The sequence below is a fragment of the Podarcis muralis genome, chromosome 5 (genome assembly GCF_964188315.1).
Source record: "Podarcis muralis chromosome 5, rPodMur119.hap1.1, whole genome shotgun sequence".
Classification (NCBI taxonomy): domain Eukaryota; kingdom Metazoa; phylum Chordata; class Lepidosauria; order Squamata; family Lacertidae; genus Podarcis; species Podarcis muralis.
The window spans coordinates 100,541,792-100,555,344 of NC_135659.1; the positions used below are offsets into that span (position 1 = coordinate 100,541,792).

Below are 13,553 nucleotides of genomic sequence, written 5' to 3' on the forward strand. Positions count from 1 at the left end.
ACCTATGTAGTTTGAACAAAAGCACAATTACATGTGCAACCTGAAAATTGCCACTATCCCTTCCTTTCCTTATTATCTTTTGTCTTCCCATTCTTTTCCCCATTCATAAAATAGCTGACCAATCAGGAGCCGTTATTTGCTCCGCCATCTGGTTACTCGCCCAATCAGAAGCACCATAGCTAACCCTAACAGGCTACTCGGGTACTGCAGGTGTCAGTGAAAAGTGTGAGCAAGCAATCGAAACCGGCTTCAGACTGGTATTTAGACTTCCTTTTGTTTTACTTCGGAACAAGAATGCAGGGTATTTTGAGTGACAGGCCGTCAGGTTTCTGCACAGATGTCACTCCTGTTCCATGACATGTTTATGACATATGTGTGACGTTTCCAACAAGGTGTTGTGGGTAACTTTGAGAAACCTCTTAAAGCGGGAGCATCTGTTGTTCGGGGCGTCTCTCTGCTTCCTTTACATTGTAGTTTGAGGTTTTGGTGCAACAATAAAGATCAGGCCTCCTGGCTGCTGTTTTGGTTCAGTATCTTGGCCGAAGCCTTTTGTTTGATGATCCAGCTCGAGCCTGGGGAACTCCCTGCTACACTGGTTACTGTTTGAATTTCAGGGCTATTATCTCCCTTAGTGGGCTGGCTCAAACGACTACTCTGAATATTGCTTTTTATATGGTGCGGTAAGGGGGAACTGGGGGTGAGTTTAAGGAACCAAGGGGGCAGTGACCAAAAAAGGTTTGAGAAACACTGATTATCCTCTTCCCTTCCAGGCCCCAGGCCCAAATCTCACCAGCCCAGCAGCTGAGGGGCTTTGAGAGATGCTCCCCCCCCCCTCTGGGGCAGCAGTGGATGTGGGGCTCCTCTTGAGGCCTCATGTCATGCAATGCAAGAACCAGACTCAGCACATGCCAGAAAGCTCAGGTTTTATTTGGGGATAGATGATCCCACAGCAGCCTCCCTAGAGATAGAAGGAGGGGGGCTTGGCAACACACTGATGTCTGCTCTGGGGTTGGGGTCTTCTCAGACAACGTGAGAATGTTGACCTATTCAGTCCTCCTCAGTTGACTTTCCTGCGGGTGGAAAAGAGAAAGAGTCAAGGGGGAGGCAGCCAAGTAATTGAGCACTGGCCCTTAGGGCAGGCAGCGGCATTGACAGAATCATACAATTGTAGAGTTGAAAGGGACCCCCAAGGGTCATCTAGCCCAACCCCCTTAAAGAAGGAACCACATTCCTCACAGACAGACAGCCAAACCCTGCTTATAAACCTCTAAAGAAGGAGATTTCACCACCTCCCAAGGGAGACCATTTCACTGTCGAAAAGCTCTCACTGCCAGAAGTCAGAATCTCCTTTCTTGTTACTTGAAGCCATTGGTAAACTCACCCATGGGTAGGGCAGGATAAGGCCAGCAGGGCAGCTGAGAGAGAACCCTGTGGACCTCCACAGTCTGCCCCCTGCCCTCCACATGCACACTTATAAATATTTAGAGACAGAGATAGATAGAGAGACAGAGAAGCGCAGACACAGATGGAGACAAGAATCTTACCTCTTTGCCCACAGACCATCATGCACTCCAGTTTGGTGGGAAACCGATTACCATTCCCCTTGCAGCCCCCATAGACAAATATCTCACACTTCCTGGTGGCTGAGTTGTAGTAGTAAAATTGTGAAAAAGCCTCACATGGACCAGGGTCCTTTGGCAGCTTGCAAACCTCTGAGGCCACAGAAGGGAGTGAAAGAGAAAGCAGAGAGGTTTTTCTTAGGGCAGGAAGGTGTCAAGAGTTTTTAATTCCAACTTTATGCATGCATTCCTCCATAAGAAGCCCCCCCCCCCCCGCTAGAGGGAAGGAATCACAGACCCTTCTCCTTCCAGGCAGAGAGGAATTGTGCCTGGGCTCTTTGGGCCAGCCCAGCTCAGGGACTGAATTTGGGGACCTCCTTGTGGCTGCTGGCTCAAATCTTTGCAGCCCTCTCGCCTCTCAACCCTTTGCCAAATGCTCCAACCCCAAACCCTCCTTCCAAGATATGCAAAAACATATGATTTTGGGCACAGACTAGGAGTCACCCTATGGCAAAGGTTGCTCATCACCAAACATGGAGCTAATACATGACTTCTCCTTATTCGGGGGATTTGCAAGGAGTGTCGTCCTCTTTTAATGAATCCTGAGGGCAACGCGTCAAATACACCGCAACTGCCAAACTGTCATTTCCACCTCCCAGAGAAGGACTTTGAAACTGGGGTGTCAGAATTTCTAAGGCAACCTTCATTCTTACAAGGCTCCCCACCGTTGGATTTTGAATCCAAAGTTTTGGCGTCCTATTTCAGACACCATCTCTTATCTTGAAATTTCAAATTGCTCCAATCACAAATGTCTATACAAAGATTATGGCACAAAGTGGTAATATTAAGAAGAACATAAGGTTCTGGATCAGGCCAATGGCCCATCTGGTCCAGCATCCTGTTCTCACAGGGCCAGCCAGATGCTTTTGGGAAATCAGCAAGCAGGATCCGGGCCCAAGAGCAGCCCTCTCCCTTCCTGTGGCTTCCAACACCCATATCCAGCCTCTGTCCAGCTAAGGAATCCCAACCGCTCCATCCCCTCAATTATATGAAACCTAAAGTCAAGAACAGAGCAGTGTACCCAGTCCTCCCAGAACTCTGGACCCCTTCTGGCCGGCTTCTTGGATGGGGCTGCCCGCCTTCCCAGAGGGGCTCTGCGGCCTTGCCTGGTGGTCAGAGTGTTGAACTAGGACCTGAGAGAGATGCGGGTTCAAATCCCCACTCAGCCATGAAGCTCACTGGGTGGACCTTGGGCCAGTGGCTTCCTCTGAGCTTAGCCTACCTCACGGGGTTGTTGTTGGGGTTAAATGAGGACGGGGAAGTTCAGCTCCTTGGAGGACAAGGGGATATATAAATGCAATCAATGAAGCCATGAATATGAAGTTCTGGTGGGTCCCAAACTTGGTACCTGGGCTGATTTTCCCGCAGGCTGCCTCACATGCCTCCTTTGTCTCAAAGTTGTTGCTGTTACCATCACAGCCACCATAGGTGAACAGGACGCACTTCTTCTCCGATGGGTTGTAGTAGTAACGGGGGAAGGCTGCTAAACATCGTCCGGTTTTGGGCGGCAGCTGGCACCTGTCACTGCGAACTGTTGGAGGCAGAACGGATGGAGGTCCATGGGGAGACGTTCTCAGTCTCCAGGGCACTTAGGTGCCCAGAGAAGAGAAGTAGGGAGGGTGGAAGGAGTCAGGGCCTTTGCCAGTACCTGAGTCCAGGCAGCCCCGGCTGCACATAGTGAAGCAGCACTTCTGGGTGAGAGGGCAGTCTCGGTCGTCTCTGCAGGTGTCATTGCAGGGGACAAAGGTATTCACCAGTTCCCTTTTGGGGCACACGCCAGGGTGCTCTGGAAAAAGGAGATGGAGAGAAGGGGACAGCAGTCAGTAGTGAGATGGAATTGTGTTTTGAATGCCAGGACTCACTCTGGAACGTGTGAGGATATCATCAAGAGGAAACAAACTCCTGAGCGTGTGCAGAGTTCATTTCCCCTCCTATGATCCTACCACTGGCAGCTGCCACCACCACACCGCTTGGCATGAGGGAGAGGAGACTCTTTGAGTGAGCCCCAGCACCTCTTCCTTGGCAGAGTCCTCTGCCAGCCATGCACATGTACACACAACTGCCCTCCCCACCAGGTCCCCATATCTCCCGCATCCAAGAGATACCTTCTTCAGCCGCTTGGCAAGTCTTCCCGCACCCATTGCTGCAGCACTTCTTGCGTGGCAAGTAGACTGAGCCACAGTCCTGGTCATTGTTGCAAGTCGCTAAGCAGTTTGTAGCCTGGCCTGGCTGGGGGCTCAGCCTGGGGCAGTATCCAGGGTAGACTGGGGATGAAAGGAGAACCTAAGAAGAGCATCTGCTGGATCAGGCCAGTGGCGCATCTGTTCTCACAGTGGCCAGGCAGATGAAGAACACTTTCTCCCCTCTGTGTTTGCCATGACCGGTATTCAGAAGCATTTATGGGGCCGTAAGCCAACACTGAGTGCACTCCCAACATTTGCTGATATTAGGCATATTTTCTTCAGCAGAAATCTTGTCTAGGACCGACAACTATCTGGCTGCACAAATTAAGTAAGAAGATGAACTAATAATTTAATTTGCAAATCATGGAATTGAGTGTTTACTTCAATCTTTACACAACTGAGGTAATTCAGCTTTGAATTTATGCATGTTTTTGGTTCTTTGTCAGTATTTCTGAACCGCACTGTGATCTTTGGATGAAGGGCTGTATAGACATTTCATAAATAAATAGGTCTGTTTTCATCTTTTAAAAAACCCCACATTAATACTTGCAGGGAAAGGAGCCAGTTCCTCTTTGCCTGGAATGAATGGGGTCCCCCTGACCTGACCTGCTTGCACACCTGAGAGCAGGTGAGTCTCTGGACTGAGGCTGTGCACAGCCTGCCTCCCACCTGTTGCTTGGACCCTGCTGGCAGTGCGCCAGGTGGAGGTCACCTGCCATGTCTGTACAAGCCACACCATGGTGGGTGGGATGCTGCACTGCAATGCCTCTTGCCTGACTATGAACTACAGCGTTAAAGCCTACATGGATCCAGGCAGGGCATGCACCAAAACCCTGTTTGCATGGGTGGCTGATCAAGAGCACATTTCAGTCAGAAGGTGAGGCAGATAGGAGGTTCCTGACTTCAATTCTCCCCCCAAAAAGAGGGGCTGATGCCCCTCTGCTTACCCTCACGTGGGAGCATGCACTGTTGCCCACAGCCGGTCTGGCAGCAGCGCTCGCTCCCTGGGCAGCTGTTGTCCCAGGAGCAGAACTGGCCGCACTGGGTGTCATTGTTTTGGATCAGAGTAGGACAGGTGCCAGGCTTCTCTGTAATGGAGAAAGAGAGAAAGAGGGAAAGAGAGAGAAATGGATTACTAAGCCCTTAATCAGTGCTGGAAAAGAAGGCATTTCAACTCCTCGCCGCTGTGAAAATCGAAAGCTCCTGCCGCTTAAAGAAAGAATGTAAGAGCAGCTTGCAGGATCAAGCTATTGTCTTCTCTATGCCAGCATCCTGTTCATATCTTCATCATTTCCTGGGAGATGGGCGGGGCTTGCTTCTAGGTACAAGGTGTGTCCTTAAGTCTCTCCTGCAGCTTACCTGAAAGTGGGTCTGGGCTGCAAAGGCAAGTGTTCCTCCTGCCCTGCCTCAGAAGCCCAGAAGGTGGCACCAAATCTGCACCCCTCAAGTCTGCTGCTCCCAAGGGGTGCTCCTCTTGGCCACAGCGGGGAAGGGGTGTCAGAAAAGGGCTGGCATTTCAGAGGCAATGGATTAGTGGACATCCTATGCCTCATCTTAATGTGGATTGGGAATCCCTTTTCATTAGTCACCTGCTCTTCACCCTCAGGCCCCAGGGAACATTACAACCTTAAAACAAAAGATTAAAAGCAGTTTGAAACAACTTACAACCACAAAAGTAAGGAGATTCTGATTCCCTGTTCTTTGAAAATCTGAACAGGAGAGCTGAATCATTGGCTTAGGGCAGTGGATTTCAAGCAGTGTGTTGTGGCACCCTGGGGTGCCTTGAATGATGGGCAACACTGGCCTCTGTCTCTCTTTCCTTCCCTCCCTCTTGCGTCTCTGCCTCCCAAAGGCTTGCACAGCTGTTTATTGCAGCAGCCCTGGCTATAAGCTCCACAGGCAAATGGCACCTATGGGGCTGACCGGGAGATGCTGGTTGCCAGGAACTGCGGCGGCCTCAGAGTAAGCAGGTGGGTGAGGGAGCCCAGCCAGGCAGTCCACCAGCCCTTGCTGTTGGGAATGGACAGACGAGTGGCAGGCTGGCCGGCCGACTGGCCGTCACTGCTTTGGTCTTTCTTGTGCTTGTGCTCTCGGGCAAGACCTGCCTGGGAGCTGAGTGCCCACTGCTGCTGCTGTTGCTGCTGCCTGCCAAGGTAAGGTGCTGGCCTCACGTTCACCTTCGACCAGTCTCCGTTGGGCCACTAAGGCTGAGTATATCCTCTTCCCAGGCTGTTGTGGGGCAGTGTGGGGAGGCAGGCACCTCTCTTTGGGGCAGGAGGGGCAGCTTAGAGACTGGGGCAGTGGCAGCGGCTGTCTGGAGGACTGCCAATGAGGGGGGAGAGGAGAGGAGGCTGAAGGAACACTCCACAAGAAAAGGCCAAAGCCAGGCTTTCTGTCACCCGGGTCAAAGACCCAGTCTGGCACGCGTGTACACACACACACACACACACACACACACACACACACACACTCAACCCATTTATTTATAGAAGCCCTGGCAAAGTCTCATTGCCAGGAGGGGGAGCAAATTATATAAGGAACACCTTGGCAAGAGGGGGAATCCCGTGGCACCTTGGCTGGTGGGAGGTGTCCAGTGGCACAGCAGAGTGGCAGAATGCCCCCCTCTCACCGAATTTCGGCATTCCCAGTGGGGGATGAAACCACACACCTTCTGCATGCAACTCAAGTGCTGTTCCCCTGAGCTTCCCCAGCTTCCTGAAGGAATTTTCATGACTGCACTTCTCTCAACAATTCCCAGAGAAATGCTTCTGAGACATGCGCCTGTAAGCAGAGAGGAGACAGGATCCCTTACCTGGAAGCCTCTGAACAGAGGCGGGTGTCAGCTCAGCCCAGAGGGCGAGGAGCCCCACAAGGATCACAAGAGCACTGGACTTCATGGTGGGTGAGGCTAAGTAGAGAGTCCACTGCCCTTCTTTATATTGCCCAGGATTGCAGAATCACAGCAAGCTCAGGAGGAGGGTGGAAGTGGTGAGCAGGACAGGGAGGAAACTCTTTCTCCCCCAGCAGGTTTTGTAACAAACGGTCCCAACGGCTGAAAGGTTGTGGGCAACCTTTCCACAGAGGTGCCTGAGTGAGGAGGATGGCTAGAAATGACAAGCCGAGGATCCTACACCCCCCCCCCCAAACTTGCTCTCTCCAGTTCTTTGCACAGAGCTAACATTTCCACCCTTGCACCTCTAACGTCATTTATTCGATCTCAGAGGAGCCTGACTTTGCCATCACAGAAGAGGTATAATTATAGTTATTGTTTGTAAATGACCTCTTGATTAATTACAGGTTGAAAAATTAAAGCAGAGTCTTATAAACAGTCTGAAACAACTTGCAATTATAAAAACAAGGTGGGTCCTAAAAACACACATCTCAAGTCCCCAAAAGCCAGGTAAAAGAGTTGCTTCTTCAACCAGCTCTGGAATCTGAGCCATGAAGATGCCATCTGCTGTGGAACCAGGTTCAAGCTCCTTGTATTGCTGGCAAAGCCCTGGACAACTTGGGTCCAGGATCCCTCAGGGATCACCTGAACCCTGATATTCCAGCTCGATCACTGAGATCATCTGCAGGAGCATCCTTGGTCATTCCTTGGGTTGCTGAGGCTTCTTTGACAACAACCAAGTTGTTATTGGCCCACTCCTGTGGAACTCCCTGCCACTAGAGACTCAGCAGGAGCCTTCTGTGCCAACATCTAAACACCTGCTGAAAACTTTTCTATTCTTCCAGGCCTGTACAGTCAATTGAGAATATTTTCCCCCACAATGGTCTGCTGGTGTTTGTTTCTAATTTGTTTTTTTGCTTTCAACTTTTCAACTTTTAATTATTATATTGCCTGGTTTTATGTCTTTATATTGATGTAAACCACTGTGAAACGTTTTATCAATCAATCTATCAACCAACCAACCAACCAACCAACCAACCAAACAAACAAACAGTACAGATTCAGATACAAAGAAACAGATCAAAATGCAACAGCATCAATAAAAAGGGACAACCCAAGCCAGGTAACTGCCAATCTACGTAGGTGTCCACCTGTCCCAGGAAGCAGACAGTGATCTCTGCTTGCCACAGGGGCATGGACACCCCATGTGGGGTCTTCCCTCCTCCTCTCAGCTTCCCACCACGTGTCTCACAGGAGGGAGGCTGGGTGCTGAGTCAGCCTGTGGTTGGTGGGGATGCCTCCCTCTAGCAAGCAGATCCAAACTTCAACCATGACGTCCCAGGGCCAGATCTGATCCCTGCCTGCCAGGACTCCTTCACCCAAGAGCAGGGAGAAAGCGATGTTTCCTCCCAGGAGAGGGAGAAACAGAAGCTGTTATCTGACCTGCTAGAAAGGAGTGGGAGAAACTTGGCCGAAGGATCCCTCATGAGGACGTTGTGAAAGGAGGATACAATGCCAGCTCAGTTGGTGGATGCTGGAAATCAGGACTCTTTCAGCTACCCATGAGGGGGTTCTCAACTTGGTGCCCACCAGACTCCACCTCCCATCAGCCCCAAGCCAGAACAGCCAAAAGATGCAGAGGCTCATGGGAATTGCAGCCAATTCAGAGGGAGGCTGCCTTAGAGAGTGTTTCCCATGGGGGCTTAGAAAGATGGAGATTGGGACAAGGGAGTCCAAGGAGACACTCACCTAGAGGCATCTGACCAGACACAGGTCCCAGCTCACCCCAGAAGGCAAGGAGCGCAACCAGGCAGAGGCCGATGGACTTCATGGCAAAGCAGGTCTGAGTCCCCTGCCTGCGCCCAGAAGGCTTTATATCCCATGCAGAAGAAACTGACAGCACATTTGGAAATCTCTCAGCTCCACCCAGAACGAACAGAAAGCAGAAAGGAATGGATTGGTTGGGAAAGGCTGGGGAATCTGAGTGACTGGAGATGAACCTTTCCAAGCCAGCACCCCATTCGTAGGCAGGCAGTGATGACTCTGTCCTAGGCGTGCCTCTTCTGTTATCAAAATGCAAAGGATCGCAGAAATGAGGAGCTGCCTCCAGGCGCTTCCAAGTGCCAGGGGAAGTGCAGCCAAAACCCAGAAGAGCTGATGCCAGCCTTGCGTCTGGGTGGGCTTGTGCCTGGGGCATTCAGAAAGAGGGCATCAGTCAGATGGAGGTGATGGACTATATGGAACTGGCAGAAATAACCGGCAGAATCCGAGACCAGGAAGAAGAGTCGGTGGAAGAAGTTTGGAAGAAATTTAAAGACTATCTACAGAAATATTGTAAAATTAATGAATGTTAGAATGATGTTGGATAAAAAGTTAAGTGGTTTTTAGCTATAACGATATAAGGAATATGAAAAAATGGATTATTAATAGGTAAAATTTAAGGTTACAATATTTTTAAGATTAAAGACTAGGATAAACAAAGAGGGAAAGGATTTGCTGAACTAGTAAATTGAATTGGAATACAAAAAAGGGAGGTGTGAGGAGGTCCGGGAAATAAGCAAATGAAGGATAAGTGATTGAAAGATGGAATTGTTTTTTAACTATTTTTATTTTGTATTTTTCTTTTTTCTTTTTTCATTTTGTAAAATTCTAATAAATATCTTTTAAAAAAAACAAAAAACAGAAAGAGGGCACCAGTCATGCCAAAGGTAAAGGGCCCCTTGGCTGCAGGAGGCAGGTGTATTCCCCTCTCCAGAGTGGATGTCATTGCCCACCTGAGCTGCTTTCATGAGAAGAGGAGGTTCCAGGTGAGGTGGGAACAGAGCAAAGTTACTGCTGGGGCTGACAAGCCTCACACCCCAAAGAACATAAGTAGTCCGCTGGATCAGGTCAATGGCGCATCTAATGCAGCATAAGGTAAAGGTAAAGGGACCCCTGACCATTAGGTCCAGTCGTGGCCGACTCTGGGGTCACGGCGCTCATCTCGCTTTATCGGCCGAGGGAGCCAGCGTACAGCTTCCAGGTCATGTGGCCAGCATGACCAAGCCGCTTCTGGCGAACCACTAGAACCTTCCCCAGAGAATCCAGGAATCCATCAGATTTCATAAGTCTCTGGAACACTGAATGGGTCTCCCACCCCTTCAGGGGGGGGATCATGACAGTGAGACCAAACTTCGTCAGGAAATGATCAGACCACAACAATGGGGCTAGTATGACACATGAACCCCAGTTTTCAGACCACCTTTTTCACACTCTCAGGCGAAAAACAAATCAAGATGCGCCACTTTGTGTTTTGGGTCTGTGACATCTGGAAACAGCCCCGTGTGGAGCTGGACTTCACAGAGTGTCCTCCACTAAAGGAACATTGAAGTCCTGCACAATCAACACCATGTGCCAGGCTGCCTTTACCAGGTTGGTCAACTCCAGCCCTCATCAGTCTCTTTGGCCAAACACTGGGTCAGGCCTTCAAAGATCATCCCAACTTGGAAAGGCTTTCTGGAGAGCAAAATGGTAAATCTGTGGACCTGTGATGGCCTGGGAATCTGATTCAGAAGCTGAACCTGAGGAGTCCCAGCCTGCACAGGAGTCCCCACCTCCAGGGCCAGCTGAGCCGGGGCAGGGGCTTGAATCTGAAGGGCCTGCACCTGTGCCGGTTCCTCAGGAGCAGACACCAGATGTATCCACTCTGGCTCTGGAGGTGACTGAGGACCCATTGCCTGCAGGTGCGCCTCTCCCAGCCCTGTCAGGGGAAGGGGAAGCTGCCCCTGGGTCCAGTAACCCTCCAGCCTCTCCTGAGCTGCAGAGGCTCAGGGCAGAGAGGCAGAGGGAACTAAGTTCTCTCAGGAGGAGTGCTTGCCTCCAGGCCAGGAGAGGTGAGTCACCTGAGGATCGGGGCCGCCCTATGCCTCGGGGCAGTTAAAAACCGGCCAGCCCCAGTCCCAAGTTGTGGGAGCAACATTGTTGGTTGCTTGTTCCTGCCTGAACCCTGTCCTGCTGTTCTGCCAGAGCTCCTGACCCGCCCTGGCTCCCTGCTTGCAAGCCTGTTCCTGACTTCACCCGACTCCCTGCCCTGCACCCAGCTTCAGCTACTACGGACTGCCTCCACGTTGCACCTTTGACCATGGACCGGACTTGGACCTTGCCTTTTGGGTAACCCACGGGACCAGCACAGTAGAGTTGGAAGGGACCCCAAGGGGCATCTAGTCCAACTGCCTCCAATGCAGAAATCAGAACTAACGAATCCCTGAAAGATGTCTTCTGCTAAAAAGCCTCCAATTTCGATGATAAATTTTGGAAGAGTTCCCTGCACAATTTAGTGGAAGAGTTCCCTGCAAAAGCAAGCCCAGCTGTGGGATTGTAAAGCCACTTGTGGAGGAGAAGACAGAGGCTGGAGAAAGGACTTTGAGGGGAAAGTGTCCTTTCCCCAACCTGGGCACCCCTTGAGGAGCTTGCCAAAGCTGCCACACCAGAGATTGGGTGTGAAGGGGGTAAAAGGTAAAGGGGCTCCTGACCATTAGGTCCAGTCGTGACCGACTGGGTTCTCTCAGGAGTGCTCACCTTAAGGCCAGGAGAGGCGGGTCACCTGTGGGCCAGGACAGCCCCTGTCCTCAGAGGAGATAAAGGCCAGTCAGCCCAGTCCCAGGTTGCGGGAGCAACGTTGTTGGAAACCTGTTCTTCCGGAGTTCCCGACCACGCCCGGCTTCTTGCTTTGGACCTTGGTGGACAGTCTCTTCTTGCTTCGCCCTTGGTGGACAGTCTCCAGACCCTCGACCCAGGACAGGACTCTGACCACCCCTCTCGGTAACCCCCCCCCCCGGGTCCAGCACAGGACCAATAGACCTAACTCTCTCCTTCTTCAGTGCTCCAGCCTAACTTGGTGCTTTATTGGACACCCAGGTGGACAGAGCTGAGTGAGAGCAATCACCTTCCCAGCTCATCTACCCAGGTCTTCGTAACACATGCCAAGTCAGGGCCCTCATCTACAACAATAGAATTACACAACTGTAGACCGTTGGGATCCCTTCCAACTCTATGATCCTATGGTTCTACTTCAAAGATTCCTGAGTAAGCCGAGCAGTCAAGGAGTAAGAGGTGAGGTCCTCTTGTGGATCTTGAACTGGTTAAGTTGTAGGAAGCTAAATAAATGGGCAGTTTTCCGAATGGGGAGGCATGCATAGATGGGTCAGCAAACTTTCTGTGAAAGGGAAAGGGTTCTGTGGAACTGGGAGAAGGAGGAGAAAGTGCTTACCTAGAGGGTGGCTGGAGGCAGGTGTCAGTTGACCCCAAAGAGCAAGGAGCCCCACGAGGAGAAGGCCACTCCACCACATGGTGAACAAGCTAGGTCTACTGGCCAGCCCATGACTCACTTATATCTCAGAAAACAGGTTCTCTGGGGAATTCCCAAAGAAGGAGGTGAAGGAAGAAGAAACAGAGGTCAGGACAGGAAGTGGGACAGAGAGGACATTCTTTTCTTTCTAAGAAGGTTTTGCAACAAACGATCACAAAGCAGCTAAAGCAACCTGAACTATTTAGTATCCTCAGCAATCTTGGCCACCTCACTGCTCATCCCATCTTTGGATTGTTTGTGAAAAAGTTGAAAAGCACAAGTCTCAATACCGGCTCTCGGGGAACTCTGCTTTCTATTACTCTCCACCTAGAGAGCTGTCTGGAGAGCAGTTCCTCCTCTGCTCCCCCAGGTTTCCTTATGATACACCTGTGAGCCTGCAAGAGCCCCTCCCATCCAGATCCCCAGATGGGATACACCTTCACGCCTTCCTCAGCCTCCAGCCTTCCCCGAGGGAAGAATGGTCCCTAAGGGTGATTCATGGCACCTTAAGGATGGAGGCAGCAAGTCTGGCTCAAGCAGAGGACGTGGCAGCTCTTATCAGCTGGCTCTACCTGTGCTCAGGCGTGCCAGGAAGCTCTGTAGTTAGAGCCCTCCTGGCACTTTTCCATTCTTATCTTGTGCAACAAAGAAGCATTTCCCAAAACTCTTTGGATAGTGCACTTCTGCTGATGCAGCTTAGAATAGCATTAGCCTTTTCCCCTTCCTGCGTCACAGTGTTGACTCATGTTAAGTTTGTGAGCTATTAAGACCCCTAGAACTGTTCCATGTGGTCAATGGAAACAAAAGCCAAAGAGAGATCTAGAACCAGGAGCAAGGTAGCATTTCTGCATTACAGGGGGTTGGAATAGATGACCCTCAGGTCCTTTCCAGCTCTATGCTTTTATGATTCCCCCTGTCCTGCTCTCTGCAGAGGTCATCCATCAGGCCTGAACCCAGGTTGGAATGGGTCCAAATATTCGGCATCATTCAAGAATGCTTGCAGCTGCCACTAGCACAGCCTTCTCTGGGAACTTCTCCATGAAGGACTTGCACCCTGGACTTTAAGAAGGCCAATTTCAAAAAACTGAAGGAGCTACTGGTTGAGACCCCATGGTCAGAAATATTCAGTGAGAAGGGAGTCCAAGAAGGATGGGAGTTTCTAAAAGGAGAAATATTGAAGGCAGACAATACTAACAAGAAAGGAAAGTGGGGGGCATCTAAGGAAACTGGTGTGGCTGCATAAGGAGCTTGCAGATGAGCTAAGAAGGGCATGTATGAGAAATGGAAGAAAGGGGAAATCACAAAGGAGGAGTAGACACAAGTAGCCAACAGTTGTAGGTTGAAGGTCAGGTGGGCTAAAATTCAGAATAAGCTCAGGATCAGTGGTTAAAAATAATAAAAAAGGGTTTCTTCGGCTACGTCTGAAGTAATAAATATTTTTTATTTATTTTCCAATATTGTTCCAATAGCAGCTCTGACTTCATGGTCCCAATTCCTCTGACTTCATGGTCCCAATCCATGGGGGTGGATGACTA

General features: G+C 50.5%; 1 protein-coding gene across 1 annotated transcript; it reads right to left on the reverse strand.

Annotated features, from left to right (window-relative positions):
* Window positions 1-1,047: 1,047 nt before the first annotated feature.
* Window positions 1,048-6,755, reverse strand: LOC114599870 (papilin-like). Its single transcript, XM_028735661.2, has 7 exons — window positions 6,615-6,755; window positions 4,750-4,890; window positions 3,725-3,883; window positions 3,268-3,405; window positions 2,968-3,150; window positions 1,545-1,712; window positions 1,048-1,070 (listed from the first exon to the last, which is right to left on the reverse strand). Exons 1-7 carry the CDS (start codon window positions 6,697-6,699, stop codon window positions 1,048-1,050), a joined length of 897 nt encoding a protein of 298 aa, XP_028591494.2. The 5' UTR covers window positions 6,700-6,755.
* Between the last annotated feature and the right edge of the window lie 6,798 nt (window positions 6,756-13,553).